General features: G+C 42.7%; 1 protein-coding gene and 1 non-coding gene across 2 annotated transcripts; one reads left to right on the top strand and one right to left on the bottom strand.

Annotated features, from left to right (window-relative positions):
• Positions 1 to 2,407: 2,407 nt before the first annotated feature.
• On the bottom strand, positions 2,408 to 2,514 carry LOC125584759. The gene has a single exon (XR_007321668.1). It is a non-coding gene; the product is annotated as a small nucleolar RNA R71 (small nucleolar RNA).
• An 8,353-nt stretch (positions 2,515 to 10,867) lies between these two features.
• LOC125583357 lies at positions 10,868 to 13,183 on the top strand. Its single transcript, XM_048750133.1, has 2 exons — positions 10,868 to 11,004; positions 11,499 to 13,183. The coding sequence occupies exon 2, from the start codon at positions 11,502 to 11,504 to the stop codon at positions 12,432 to 12,434; it is 933 nt and encodes a 310-aa protein (XP_048606090.1). The 5' UTR covers positions 10,868 to 11,004; positions 11,499 to 11,501; the 3' UTR covers positions 12,435 to 13,183.
• The last annotated feature ends 2,775 nt before the right edge of the window (positions 13,184 to 15,958 follow it).

Raw genomic sequence — 15,958 nt, 5'->3', positions numbered from 1 at the left:
AACGAAATGGTATATACAAGGGAAAGTAGTGGGTTACCTACTATGGAGAATGAGTAGAGGGAGATGCTCCCTCCTCGTCGTCCTCAGGTGGTAACTCTTCAAGGTGCTCATCAGTAAGAGTTCCCATCTCTTCAATGTAGAAGGCTTGCCCGAACACAGTTAGTTTCTTCATTTTCTTTCTGATGTCAAAGTGGAGAACATGCCCTTTACCCAAATGGAGATCAATCGTGCCCTCTTTCACCTTAACAATTGCTCATGCTGTAGCTAAGTGATATTCCGTGTTTTTAACGGTTTTAAACTCATTTTGGAGCAATTAAATGGTAGGTTTTAATTAATGTTTTGGTCTATTTGATGCGTTTTGGTGTTCTTAAGTGTAATATGCAGGTTACTAGATAGCTTGCAAGAAAAGAACGCATTCGGGATTTATTCAGAAGCAAGATGGACCGAACAATGGACCGAATGAGAAGTATTGATCGCACAGGACATAGATCGACCGATCCATTGTCTGTGTATCGACCGATCCAGAGCTAAGAAGAAAAGCCGTGAATTGTAGCGACATGCGTAGCGACCAGAACTTGTCGCTACGGTTTCATGCACTAGATCGACCGATCCGACCACTGAGGATCGACCGATCCCACGCTCTACGGGCTCCACACGCACCAATGAGCTTTTCACTCCTTTTTACCCACTCCCCTCAATAAGGGACGAAAGGACGGGACTTTTGGGACTCAAAAAAGAGGAGGGACGACCAAGAAGGAGATTTACAAGTTCTTGAGAGAGATTTGAGAGTTTTGTAACTTGTTTTGTGTGATTTGTGAAGATTTGTAAAGGAGTTCATCTCAAAACCATTTGGAGAAGATCTTCTGAACCTTTACTCTGTTTTAATACAATCTTATCATGTTTTCTTCATCAAAATCGTGTGGTTCTTGCTTAGTTATGTGTGAGTAGTCATCTAGTTGGGTTTAGGGGTTCTCATAGGGGATTTCTTGATGTTTTGATTCATAAAACGTGTGTAGACTAAGGGATTACGTTTTGGTTCTTCATCTAATGGATTTCTTACTGCTTGAACTGAATTGATCACTTAGTTCATGATATCAGATTGTTTGATGCACCGAAAGTGATTGTTTGAACTTCCGAAAATACTTTAGATGAGTAAAGTGTCCTTAACCCTCGGAAGTTGATGTTATTGCGCTTTGTGAACATATTGAACATGTTCTTAATGCTTGTTTAGAAATTGAAACTCAGCGGAAGTTAGTGTGGAGATTTCTATAACATAGAGAATTAGCGCTACGGAAGTAGGTTAATTCTAATATCGTGTTTGAGTTCTAGACGGTTCTTAATATATCCATGTGTCTGCCATTAATTGTATCTTGATTAAAAAGAAATCTCTGAGAATTCCCAATGCCCAACGTTTGTTTTAAAATAGTTTTCAAATCGTTTAAATCATCTTTTTTTTACAGCTTGTTTATGTTTTGTGACACTAAAGAAAATTAAATAAAAACCATCAAAAATATATCTTCGTTCGCTGTAGCTATTAACTTGTCTGCAACTCTACGTGTGATCATCGGTCCCTGTGGATTCGATCCCGCATTACTACTGCGTACTTTACTGTGCACTTGCAGTTAGATAATCGGGTTAAAACTCGATACATCAAGTTTTTGGCGCCGTTGCCGGGGACCATTTGGTCACCCTAGAGTTAATGATCAGTTTAAGACTATAGCATTTTTATTTTGTCTAATGTTTCTGTCTTTCTCTTTCTGTTTGTGTTTTCAGGTGAATGAGCGGATTTCATACTAGAAGCAAAAGATCATCGAATTTAATACCTTTGGAGTTAGAGCTCGGCCGCCTAGAGAGACAAGTGAAAAAGAAAAGACTTGAGTCCGCTGAAGAGGTTGAAATGGCTAAACATCAAGAAGACCAGTTTCAGGACAACCCGCAAAATCCAATTCCTGTAGATGAACGAGAAGGCAACAATGCTGGTGATAATCAGCAGGCTGGTGTAGCTGCAAGACAACAGGCTGGAGACTATGGCATACCTAGGATGACGATTGCACATTATGATACACCAGATGCATTCTATGCCAATCGTTCTGGGATTCGCCCACCTCCCATTGAGAGAAGAGACTTTGAGATCAAGACTGGTCTCATTAATTTGGTGGAGAAAAATCCGTTTCATGGAAACCCGTCTGAGGACCCGATGTATCACTTGGAGCATTTTGAGCGAGTCTGTGACACCAGCAGACATAATGGAGTTCCTCAAGGCGCTTTGAAATGCAGGTTGTTCCCGTTTTCCTTAGCTGATAAAGCTATCAGATGGTTAAAGTCCATCCCTCCAGGATCTCTTACTACATGGGAAGAGACAAGAGCTGCTTTTCTACAGCATTTCTTCACCAAATCAAGGTCCACATATCTGAGAAGCAGAATTGGAAGCTTTCAGCAGCTTGATTCAGAAAGCTTTCATGAGGCTTGGGAGCGTTTCAAGGAGTACACACAGGACTGCCCTCACCATGGTTATACTGATGTGAGCTTGCTGAACATTTTCTATAATGGAGTTCATGAAGAGAGTCAAGATGCCATGGACACAGCAAGTAATGGTGATTTCATGACCAAGACTGTTGAAGAAGCTTACACCTTGCTGAACAACCTGTCATCCAGCAAAGCAAACCGCAAGTCAAGGTTTGACACCAGCCAGAAGGGTGTTGGTTATGAATCCAAGAAGATAGATGAGCTGAATGCCAAGATTGAGATGCTTCTCAAGAGAGATCAGAAATCTGTGAAATTTGTGGAGGAGCAAGGCTATCGTTCCTCACAAGAAACTGTTGGTGATGATTCAAATGATATGCAAGCTGATGTGAACTACATTGGTGGTCAAGGAAACTACAACAGAGGCTACAATCAGAACCTTGGATGGAGTCAAAATCAGCAAAATAATCTGTCTTACCGGAGCAACAATGTGGAGAATCCACAACATCAGTCCTACCCTCAGGCAGGAAACAGGCAGAACCAGAATCAGAACCAGAGTGTGTTCAACCAAGGATATCAGAACAGAAATCAATATCAGGGAAACAACTCGGGCAACTCAGGATTTCAGCAAAGGCAGCAGTACAACAACTACCAGGATCAAGGGAATGCCTCTTCGTCACAGTCTTCTCAGGATAACGAAATTAAGAAGATGCTGCAAATGGTGCTAGAAGGTCAGAAGAATAGCACTGCAGAGGTAAACACCAAGGTGGATAACATGTATGGAGAGCTTAATGGGAAGTTTGAAGCTTTGAACACCCATTTGAAAGTTTTGGAAAAGCAAGTTGCTCAAACCGCCTCCAGCAGCAGAACAGCACATGGATTTCTACCAGGGAAGTCAGAGACGAATCCCAAGGAGTTTGTGAATGCTGTAACACTTAGGAGTGGAAAAACGATTGAGGGATCGAATAAGAAAGAGATCGACCGATCTCAGGAACAGATCGAACGATCTAAGGGGACGGAGATCGACCAATCCGGTCCATGTGGATCGACCGATCCCGTGTCAACGAAGCCAAATTCCTCTGAACCTGAAGAGGTGTATGTGGCGCCTCCTGTTTATGTTCCTAAGGCTCCATACCCATCCAGACCAAGGCAGAAGATCAAAGAACGTGAGTACGAGAAGCTAAAGAACCTTGTTGGGGAGTTACATGTGAGATTGCCATTCGTTGAAGCGGTGAAGATGGTACCTTCTCTTAAAAGGTACATGAGGGAGATTCTTACCGATAAGATGAGCCTAGAGCGTGGTGTGTTGATGCTCAATGAGGAATGTAGCGCAGTTCTACAAAATGTCATGCCTAAAAAGCGTGAAGATCCCGGAGCATTTGTTCTACCATGCCGCATTGGATCACTTACCTTTGAGAGGAGTCTCTGCGATCTGGGTTCAGGAGTGAGCCTAATACCTTTCTCTGTCTCTGAGAGGCTAGGCATGACGAACTACAAACCTACAAGGATCTCCTTGGTCCTTGCTGACCGATCAGTGCGAAGACCAGTCGGTGTACTAGAAAACATCCCTGTTGGTGTTGGAAAGGGATATGTGCTTACCGATTTTGTAGTTCTGGAGCTGGAAGAGGAACCTAAAGATCCTCTCATTTTGGGCAGACCGTTTTTAGCTACTGCTGGAGCCATGATTGATGTACAGAATGGGCATATAGACTTACGTCTAGGAGACATGGCGATGAGATACAATGTGGAGAAGGTGCTGAAAAATCCGACTATTGATGGACAGACTTTCTGGGTTGATACATTGACTGAACTGGTGGAGGAAATGGATGAAGAGTTGCACACTGATGATCCTCTACAAGTCGCATTGACCCAAAGGGAGAGTGAGTTCGGGTTCATGAACCAAGAAGTGGTTGGATTTTCTGAGATTTTGGATTCAGCCTCACCGATTGAGAAGCATGTCGCCTATGTCAGCCTTGAAGACTCAAGCACTGATAAAACCGTCAAACCGTCATCCTCCCAACCAGATTGGAGTGAGGAGAATGCTCCAAAGGTGGAACTTAAAGCCCTCCCAGCTGGGCTGAGGTATGCATTCTTGGGACCGAATTCCACATATCCTGTTATTATTTGTGCTAACCTGAATAATGTGGAGACCGCTTTGCTTCTTTCAAAATTGCGAAAGTATAGAAAAGCATTGGGGTACTCTTTGGATGATATTACAGGTATTTCTCCAGATCTTTGCATGCACAAGATTCACTTGGAGGATGAGTCAAAGACGTCCATAGAGCACCAGCGAAGACTGAATCCCAAACTGATGGAAGTTGTGAAAAAGGAGATTCTAAAGATGTTGAGTGCAGGGGTGATGATACGCCCAAAACGGGAAGGATGGCTTTGGCCGGGTGTTGGATATGATCCGAGAAGGCAAACGGCACTTCTGGAACTGAGATGGATTGAAAGGATCGTCAAGAGATGCGGAATGGCTCTTGATATACCCAAGATCTAAGGCTAACCACCTAAGAAACGATGAAGGTGTGTTGGCTAACCACCAAACGACACAAAAGATGATTGGCTGACCACCAAATCAACAAGCCGGTTCAAACCGATGAACTAGCTAAGAACTCTCTCTCTCACTCAGAGAAAAGAAGAATCGAAAATAAACAACCAAAATGAACTGCTTTTATTCATCAAAGGGACTACATATTTATAGTGTTTTGTAGTCAAAGACAATAAATAGAAATGTAGAAAAACAATGCATAGAAAATATAAATTTGACTAGATCTAGTCAAGGCACGGAAAATGGAGAAGACTAGATCTGGTCAAGACACGGAAAATGGAGAAGACTAGATCTGGTCAAGGCACGGAAAATGGAGAAGACTAGATCTGGTCAAGGCACGGAAAATGGAGAAGACTAGTCAAGATGTCCAGGTTCATCCGAACCAGATGGATGCACGGGGTAAAGATAAGGACGCTTGTGGGACTGTCCGGATGGTCCGCCAGATAAGAATGCATGTCCGTCTTTGGTTTCTTCACGACCCAAGCTAAGTCTGGCTTGACCGTGGGTTTTAGAATGTCGAGTTGGTTGGGGAAGACGGGCTGTGGTTCGGTCGGCTAGGTCGTCTGGACGTGGTTCCAGCCGAAGCTCCAATCGGGACGCACGCGGAACGGCTTGGTCAGTCTGATCGGTACGGTCGGATGAACGAACCTCGGTCAAATTGTTCAGAACGTCCTGATCTCCATGCTGGTTGGCTCCAATGGACTGATCCACGAACCAGGGCACATCATTCCCTTCCTCTTCAAAAAGATTTGTCCTCAAATCTGAAACATTAAAAGGAAAAGGATTATAAGCAAAAGAACCATAATCAGCACAATGCTCACCTTGAGTTTGGTCCGGTATTTGAATTGGCAAAGGCTCTTCCTTTTCTGGCTCGGTTTCAAGGTTCTCATTCTCCAAAGTCACCAACGGTTTTTGCTTTTGACACTTGTTAGCATAATGACCGATCCTATGGCATTTGAAGCACCTGGTGGAATGAGCTTTGCTTGTGGGTTTCACAGCTTTGCTTTTATCAAAAGAAATCTCATTAGTTTTCAAATCAGAATTTGAAAGATAAGAAGACTTACATTGTTGTTTTGGTGCCGAAGAAGTGTTGGTGTTTCCCTTCTTTTTGAGCTGTCGGATAGCATGAATTGCCTTATGCAACATCTTCTCCAAACTAGCATAAGTTTTAAGCTCGTTTTGATCAAGCACTACACGGTTGCTTCTCTTGGCTTTGGTGAAGGGACGATCACCACTTCTGACCCACTTCTCATCATTGGACCTGTTTTGTCTCTTCCTTTGTTTCTGCACAAAATCAAATTCGTTAGAAGCAAACTGTCTCTTGTCAAAAATCAATTGCTTCTTTTCAACAACAGTTTTAAAAGGAAAGTAGACATCATCTTGTAGTGGTTTTGATTTTTTGAGAAGTCCGAACATCCTGAAACACTTAACAAAGTTAGCAAATAAAAATCCTCACACTCTCAAAGTGTTTAGCTCACGATTTTTAGATGGTCACTTAGAGTTCTTTCACTGGTTCAAAGGATGATAGGCAGTCAAAATTCAGCAATCAAAACCCAAAACAAACTTTTGTGAGAAAAAGAAAAGAGAAGGTAAGATGAAGAGATTTTTGATATGGATCCGCCTTAACTGTCCTAAGGCTGGATTTCTCTTCAGCCAGCAGGGTTTCTCTTCCACCACTCCCCCTGGATTTCTCTTCAGAAGTGATTCACGCCAAAACTTTTTTTTTTTTTTTATCGATTTTTTTTTTTTTTTTTTATAATAGGCGATCACAAGGGAGTAAAGGAACAGCCCGGATCCAAGAAATAAGAAAAGAAATAAACGTGGAGAGATGAGAAGATGAGAAGATGAAAGATGAAAGAAAACAAACCAGCCAAAGTGGCTCTGATACCAAGTTGATACGCCCAAAACGGGAAGGATGGCTTTGGCCGGGTGTTGGATATGATCCGAGAAGGCAAACGGCACTTCTGGAACTGAGATGGATTGAAAGGATCGTCAAGAGATGCGGAATGGCTCTTGATATACCCAAGATCTAAGGCTAACCACCTAAGAAACGATGAAGGTGTGTTGGCTAACCACCAAACGACACAAAAGATGATTGGCTGACCACCAAATCAACAAGCCGGTTCAAACCGATGAACTAGCTAAGAACTCTCTCTCTCACTCAGAGAAAAGAAGAATCGAAAATAAACAACCAAAATGAACTGCTTTTATTCATCAAAGGGACTACATATTTATAGTGTTTTGTAGTCAAAGACAATAAATAGAAATGTAGAAAAACAATGCATAGAAAATATAAATTTGACTAGATCTAGTCAAGGCACGGAAAATGGAGAAGACTAGATCTGGTCAAGACACGGAAAATGGAGAAGACTAGATCTGGTCAAGGCACGGAAAATGGAGAAGACTAGATCTGGTCAAGGCACGGAAAATGGAGAAGACTAGTCAAGATGTCCAGGTTCATCCGAACCAGATGGATGCACGGGGTAAAGATAAGGACGCTTGCGGGACTGTCCGGATGGTCCGCCAGATAAGAATGCATGTCCGTCTTTGGTTTCTTCACGACCCAAGCTAAGTCTGGCTCGACCGTGGGTTTTAGAATGTCGAGTTGGTTGGGGAAGACGGGCTGTGGTTCGGTCGGCTAGGTCGTCTGGACGTGGTTCCAGCCGAAGCTCCAATCGGGACGCACGCGGAACGGCTTGGTCAGTCTGATCGGTACGGTCGGATGAACGAACCTCGGTCAAATTGTTCAGAACGTCCTGATCTCCATGCTGGTTGGCTCCAATGGACTGATCCACGAACCAGGGCACATCAGGTGATCTACCCAATTTCAGACAGCACTTGGGTGAGCCCGGTTCATGTGGTTCCTAAGAAGGGTGGCATCACTGTCATCACAAATGAGAAGGCTGAGCTGATTCCTACCAGAACATTCACAGGGCATAGGATGTGCATTGACTACAGAAAGCTAAACTCAGCCACAAGGAAGGACCACTTCCCACTTCCTTTCATTGACCAGATGCTGGAAAGACTAGCCAACCACCCCTACTATTGTTTTCTCGATAGCTACTCCGGGTTCTTTCAGATACCCATTCATCTAGAGGACCAAGAGAAGACAACATTCACCTGTCCATACGGTACTTTTGCCTACAGGAGAATGCCCTTCGGATTGTGCAATGCTCCTGCCACTTTCCAGAGATGCATGATGTCGATCTTTACTGATCTTATTGAGGACATTATGGAGGTTTTTATGGACGATTTCTCAGTCTACGGTTCTTCATTTACCGACTGCCTTGCTAATCTGTGCAAGGTGCTGGAAAGATGTGAGGAGAAGAACTTGGTGCTAAATTGGGAGAAGTGCCATTTCATGGTGAAAGATGGCATTGTTTTGGGTCACAGGATATCAGAGCAGGGTATCGAGGTTGACAAAGCAAAGATTGAAGTTATGACCAGCCTACAGCCTCCTAGGACAGTGAGGGATATTCGGAGTTTTCTGGGACATGTCGGTTTCTACAGGAGGTTTATCAAAGACTTCTCTATGATAGCGAGGCCACTCACCCGTCTGCTGTGCAAAGAAGTGAAGTTTGTTTTTGATGCTGACTGCCTCGCTGCGTTTCAGATTCTCAAGAAGTCTCTAGTCAGTGCTCCCATTGTGCAGCCACCAGATTGGGACTTGCCATTTGAAATAACGTGTGACGCAAATGATTACGCGATTGGAGCTGTTTTGGGGCAGAGAAAAGACAAGAAACTCCATGTGATCTATTATGCCAGCCGAACGCTTGATGATCCTCAAATCAAGTATGCTACCACTGAGAAGGAGTTGCTGGCAGTAGTTTATGCTTTCGAGAAGTTCAGGTCCTATTTGGTGGGCTCGAAAGTAATTGTGCACACAGATCATGCAGCCTTGAAGTACCTGATGACGAAAAAAGATGCTAAACCGAGACTCTTAAGGTGGATCTTACTGCTACAGGAGTTTGATATTGAGATCAGAGACAAGAGAGGAGCAGAAAATGGAGTGGCAGATCATCTTTCCCGAATGAGAGTGGAAGCTGAAACACCACTGGATGATACATTACCCGAGGAGAATGTCTATGTGATCACCTTGCTGGAGGATGAGTATTTGGATCAGGCTGATTGCTGTGTCATGAGACAAATTCAGGATGATCTCCCATGGTTTGCAGACTTTGCAAACTACCTATGTGCTGGAATTGAACCACCAAACCTGAAGGGGTATGAGAGGAAGAAGTTCATGATAGATGTGAACCACTACTACTGGGATGATCCCTTCCTCTACAAGAGATGCTCAGATGGTTTATTCAGGAGATGTGTTCTGGAGAATGAGATGCAGGGGATTCTTTTCCACTGCCACAGTTCAGAATACGCAGGCCATTTTGCAACATTCAAGACGGTTTCTAAGGTCCTGCAGGCTGGTTACTGGTGGCCTACACTTTTCAGAGACGCCCATGAGTTTGTCTCAAAGTGTGATGCATGTCAGCGGAAGGGCAACATCAGTAAGAAAAATGAGATGCCCCAAAATTTCATCCTTGAAGTTGAAGTTTTTGATGTATGGGGAATTGATTTTATGGGCCATTTCCCATCTTCTTATGGAAATGAGTACATCCTGGTTGCGGTTGATTATGTCTCCAAGTGGGTGGAAGCAGTAGCCAGCAAGACAAATGACTCTAGTGTTGTCAAGAAAATGTTCAAGACAGTCATTTTTCCAAGATTCGGGATCCCGAGAGTGGTTATTAGTGATGGAGGCTCTCACTTCATCAACAAGACGTTCGATAAACTGCTGAAGAAACATGGAGTAAAGCATAAGGTAGCTACACCTTATCATCCTCAGACAAGTGGGCAGGTTGAAATATCAAGCCGAGAAATCAAGGGGATTTTGGAGAAGCTTGTAGGCAAAACAAGGAAAGACTGGGCTGTGAAGCTTGATGACGCCTTATGGGCGTATAGAACCGCCTACAAGACTCCCTTGGGCACCACTCCTTTTAATCTGGTCTATGGAAAGTCTTGTCACCTACCTGTGGAATTGGAGTACTGTGGTTTTTGGGCAACGAAGTTGATGAACTTCGACATTAAAACCGCTGCAGAAAGGAGGATGGTTCAGTTGAACGAGCTGGACGAGATTCGGTTGAACGCCTATGAGAACACCAAAATCTACAAGGAAAGAACTAAGGCGTGGCATGACAGAAAGATAATCCCGAGAAACTTCGCTGCTGGAGACAAAGTCCTTCTGTTCAACTCTAGACTCAAGCTATTTCCTCGAAAGCTTAAGTCTCGTTGGTCCGGACCTTTCACCATCACAGAGGTTAGACCTTATGGAGCTGTTGTCTTGGAAGAGAATGGGAGGAAGTTCACAGTCAATGGGCAGAGGCTAAAACCTTACTTCACAGATGCAAAACCCGAAGAAGGAACCAACATTCCTTTATCGGAACCTGATCTCGCCTAAGGACAACAAAATAGTCAGGCTCGCGACTTTAAACAAGCGCTGAGTGGGAGGCAACCCACATGGTTTGATTTTCTTTCTCTTTTGTGATTATGTTTTCTTGTGTGAATTGATTTTTGGTTGTGTTTTTAGATGATTTTCAGGCATGTATCACGATCAGGCAGAGATCGATCGATCCTAAAGAAACAGAACGGGCGATCCATGTAAGAGATCGGTCGATCCGGGTGAGGTGGAGCGGTCGATCTCAGGAGAAGATCGGTCGATGCGACGCGTATGGATCGGTCGATCTGAGGTAAGTATTGCCCGGTTTGATTTCACTTAATTTAAACCGGAAAACACCCATAGAACACCCAACTCGCGAAAATATCGATCAAAACACATATCATTTCATCTTCCTCTCCTCTCAAACTCTCTCAAACCTCTCAAGAACACCAAATTCGATTTCCATCATCTCTCATCCGATTTTTGTAATTCTTGGTGCTAAACTCATTAGTTTTTCAAGCTCTATCCGTTTCTACCATCAGTTTTCATCAAGACACAGGTATGACTCTCTAATTTTGGAATCTAAAATCGCCCTAGGGTTTGATGTTGGGGAATCTCCGAATTCTAAATGGAATGGCATCTAGGATGGTTTATTTGTGATGATTATACTCATGGGTTACCTTGATTGCCAATTTCGTGGGTTGAATTGAGATTTTAGAGAAATAATTTCCAATGGTCATAATGTTGATAAAAGTTCAAATTAAAACTGAAATTCTAATTGTTTGAATGAAATGCTTGAATATTCATGATGATTAACACTTTGTAGCATGATTTCTTTAAGCAATTATGAATTTGGAACTGAAAAATAAAAAATTTAATTTTGGAGTTTAATTGAAAAACGAAAATTGGAATGGAGTGTGATGTGTTATCTTGAGTTTTGAGAAGAGATGTGTGCTAAATTTTTACATGTTTAGGGGATTGATCAGAATTGATTTTATAAGAGTGTTTTTCTATTTGTCTCTTACTTGGGTTTTTGATGAATTAATTTTGCAGATAATGCCTAAGAGACAGAAGAAGAAGGGTGAGCGTGGGAGTTCCTCGGTACAGACTGCTAGGCTCAGCACAAAGGGCAATTTCCGAAAGACGGATAGGTCTCATCCTGCGAATCGAGAGATAACCCAGCAGTGGGATATACATGATGATGATTTCTACGAGCAGATGAGGGGAGTGGAAATATGTCCGTCGCGCTTCGCTCACAGAGACACTACAGATGCATTGGGGATAACCGAGGATATTGAAGCCTTGTTCGAGAAGATTGGCATGGGGTACATCTTCGATCTCCTCTGTGATTGCTATGCTGATTTGACCAGGCAATTCCTCGCATCAGCCCGCCTCTACCATCCTGACGAGGACAACCCGGTAGCTGATAAGGCGATGTTCTCCTTCATTGTGAACAGGCAGTTCCACTCCATGACCATCTTTCAGCTGTGCGACGTCTTTGGGTTCGGGAAAGGACGTCAATCTTGTGTTCCTGACTTCCCGGAACACAATGATTTCTGGAAATTCATCGCTTCAGGAAACTTCATCTCTCGAGGGGCCAAGCAAGCTAGAATTCGTAGCCCTGTTCTGCGATATGCAGTGAGAGTGATCAGCAGTGTTATCTATGGGAAGACAGAACCCGCTGCAGTGACAAAAGATGAGCTAGCTCTTCTGTTCATCGGGGCTGGACACCTATGGCCTCGGGGCGCAGGCATTACCTATGTTAGTGGGAAGGACATAAACATAGGAGCTGTGATCGCGGAGAAGCTTGCGTACTTCAAAGTTTCAGACACGAAGAGATGTGGGTTTGGAGCGGTTATCACACGGATCTTAAGGCAATGTGGAGTGTTTCTTCCACCTTTTGACAGAGTGGTGGATAAGAAGGGGATGCATCAGAACTTTTTCGACATGAGAGCACTCATTAGCAGCCACTACCTCACCGGCCCTTAGTGAGGTAGCATCGACAAGTCAGCCCCTCATATCTACCAGTTCCATGACCCACAAGGGAGAGAGCAATTTGTCAAACTACCCTATACCGCCATCACCGAGCTGACTGATCCAGGTGCTCTCATATTTCTACCACCACCTGCATTTCTCTGCGCCAGACCCGCGACACTGAAGAAGAAAAGAGTCGCATCATCATCGACACACCAGCAGGCACCACATGATGATATAGAGGAGGAGCCTGAAGATGAGGAAACTCTTTCCCCCACGGATTTCACTCCGTATATGCTGCCACCAGCACCTCCCGCTACTGCATCCGCTGCTGAGATCAACGCTTGGTCCATCAAGAGCCATCAAACCAACAACTCCATACTGCTGAAGATGTGGAAGGGAATCTGCAACATTAAAAAGGGATGCGCATCACAGCCAGCTGTTTCTGGAGATAGCGATGACGACTCAGGCGCTCACGACACCGCTGCTGGACCTGAGGCAGCGGAGGACTCTGACGATGATGGAGCATTGGAGAGGCGCTCGAAGAGGCGCACTGACCGCAACGCCTAATCGGTAATCTCTCTTGGAATTATTTTCACACCGAGACGGTGTGAAGTAAGTCTGGGGGAGGATGCTACTTATGTACCATATTGCTATTATTTCTTTTATTTTCTTAGTTTATCGGATTTGCTTGTGTTTTAAAAACTCTCTACGTATTTTTATCAGACCCTGTGATGATTATTAGACTATTTCCTTGTGTGTTGTGCATTACATTTCATATTGGCCATTTTTCAGGACTGTTAGCGCAGACAAACCGAGGAACCACTTGACCAAACAACCTCTCCTTAAATCTTTTATCAAGTCTCGGTGAATTGTAATCGACTCAACTATTTTTGACCATTAATGAATTTAATTTCTTTTGACCAGGAATCAACATCAGGAAACGGTACACCATATACACATTCAGGATTTTCTTTACCACATTTTACCACTCTTTAATAATCCTGAATGGCCAGACTCATCAATAGTTTGGTACCACACCTACACCTTACCCTTTTATTTCATCTCCATGCATTCTTACACACTGATCATATGTGCATACATGTGCAAAAACAATGGAGAGATTAGGGTAGACATGGTTCATCCGACTGCTTAGGTAGGATCGGAACATTTAGGTGGTTAGACACGGACCTGTGTGTCTAGAGGTGTAAATAGAAAAATTGGGTGTTGTAAGTGTGTGATTGCATCGCAGTGTATATATTCAATTTCGGTTTGTATAAGTTTTCGTTCTGAAATATATTAAAAAAAAAAAAAAAAAAATCCAGATATGAATCGATTGATTACCACAAAACATTTGCAAGTAATCAGTCGATTCTAAAAAAAAAAGAAAAAAAAAGGAAAAAAAAAGAAAAAAAGAGTTCATGTTTATATCTCATTCAGTAGATTTGATTTAGACATTTTATTTTTATTTTGTGTACCAGAGATGATGCGTTGTTTAAATTTGGGGTTAGAGTTTGAGATTTGTTGGGTTTTGATCATTTGAGACTTGAGCAGTTCGAAAACGTGGTTATCAATATACTCGGTTTCTCCAGCGATTTTGCATAATGTTTTGCATTTTTTGTTATCGCTGTTACCCACAAACACTTGAGCCTCACCTAATTAAACACTAAAACAGCCTCCCAAACACCGAGCCCGTTATACCTGATGGAGATATCTTTGGTGGAAAGGTCACGCCCTTTTTAATGAATGTAAAGAGTTGATTACTTGAAACTGAGACTTGCAGGTCTGAAATATGGAAAGGTTTGCGCGGTCTTGGTGGGGATTTGGAATGAATGCCTTGACAGTCTCTGATTTAAGTGGTTAGCGAAATCACAAGGTAAGGTCTACTGAGGGTTAGTGAGCTCCCAAATTTTAATCCTCTTTACTTGAGGACAAGCAAAGATTCAAGTCTGGGGGAGTTGATATTCCGTGTTTTTAACGGTTTTAAACTCATTTTGGAGCAATTAAATGGTAGGTTTTAATTAATGTTTTGGTCTATTTGATGCGTTTTGGTGTTCTTAAGTGTAATATGCAGGTTACTAGATAGCTTGCAAGAAAAGAACGCATTCGGGATTTATTCAGAAGCAAGATGGACCGAACAATGGACCGAATGAGAAGTATTGATCGCACAGGACATAGATCGACCGATCCATTGTCTGTGTATCGACCGATCCAGAGCTAAGAAGAAAAGCCGTGAATTGTAGCGACATGCGTAGCGACCAGAACTTGTCGCTACGGTTTCATGCACTAGATCGACCGATCCGACCACTGAGGATCGACCGATCCCACGCTCTACGGGCTCCACACGCACCAATGAGCTTTTCACTCCTTTTTACCCACTCCCCTCAATAAGGGACGAAAGGACGGGACTTTTGGGACTCAAAAAAGAGGAGGGATGACCAAGAAGGAGATTTACAAGTTCTTGAGAGAGATTTGAGAGTTTTGTAACTTGTTTTGTGTGATTTGTGAAGATTTGTAAAGGAGTTCATCTCAAAACCATTTGGAGAAGATCTTCTGAACCTTTACTCTGTTTTAATACAATCTTATCATGTTTTCTTCATCAAAATCGTGTGGTTCTTGCTTAGTTATGTGTGAGTAGTCATCTAGTTGGGTTTAGGGGTTCTCATAGGGGATTTCTTGATGTTTTGATTCATAAAACGTGTGTAGACTAAGGGATTACGTTTTGGTTCTTCATCTAATGGATTTCTTACTGCTTGAACTGAATTGATCACTTAGTTCATGATATCAGATTGTTTGATGCACCGAAAGTGATTGTTTGAACTTCCGAAAATACTTTAGATGAGCAAAGTGTCCTTAACCCTCGGAAGTTGATGTTATTGCGCTTTGTGAACATATTGAACATGTTCTTAATGCTTGTTTAGAAATTGAAACTCAGCGGAAGTTAGTGTGGAGATTTCTATAACATAGAGAATTAGCGCTACGGAAGTAGGTTAATTCTAATATCGTGTTTGAGTTCTAGACGGTTCTTAATATATCCATGTGTCTGCCATTAATTGTATCTTGATTAAAAAGAAATCTCTGAGAATTCCCAATGCCCAACGTTTGTTTTAAAATAGTTTTCAAATCGTTTAAATCATCTTTTTTTTACAGCTTGTTTATGTTTTGTGACACTAAAGAAAATTAAATAAAAACCATCAAAAATATATCTTCGTTCGCTGTAGCTATTAACTTGTCTGCAACTCTACGTGTGATCATCGGTCCCTGTGGATTCGATCCCGCATTACTACTGCGTACTTTACTGTGCACTTGCAGTTAGATAATCGGGTTAAAACTCGATACATCACTAAGAATGGTCTTCCAAGAATCAATGGGTCTTGAGCCTCCTCACCCGTCTCAAGCACCACAAAATCTGTAGGTATCTCATATTTTCCAATCTTCACAGGTAGGTCCTCTAAGATGCCCACAGGGTACTTCACTGAACGATCAGCTAACACTAGAGAGAGTTTACACTTCTTGTACTGAGTGAATCCAAGCTTCTT

This window comes from Brassica napus, chromosome C3 (genome assembly GCF_020379485.1).
Source record: "Brassica napus cultivar Da-Ae chromosome C3, Da-Ae, whole genome shotgun sequence".
Taxonomy (NCBI): domain Eukaryota; kingdom Viridiplantae; phylum Streptophyta; class Magnoliopsida; order Brassicales; family Brassicaceae; genus Brassica; species Brassica napus.
This window is presented reverse-complemented; position numbering and strand designations above follow the sequence as displayed.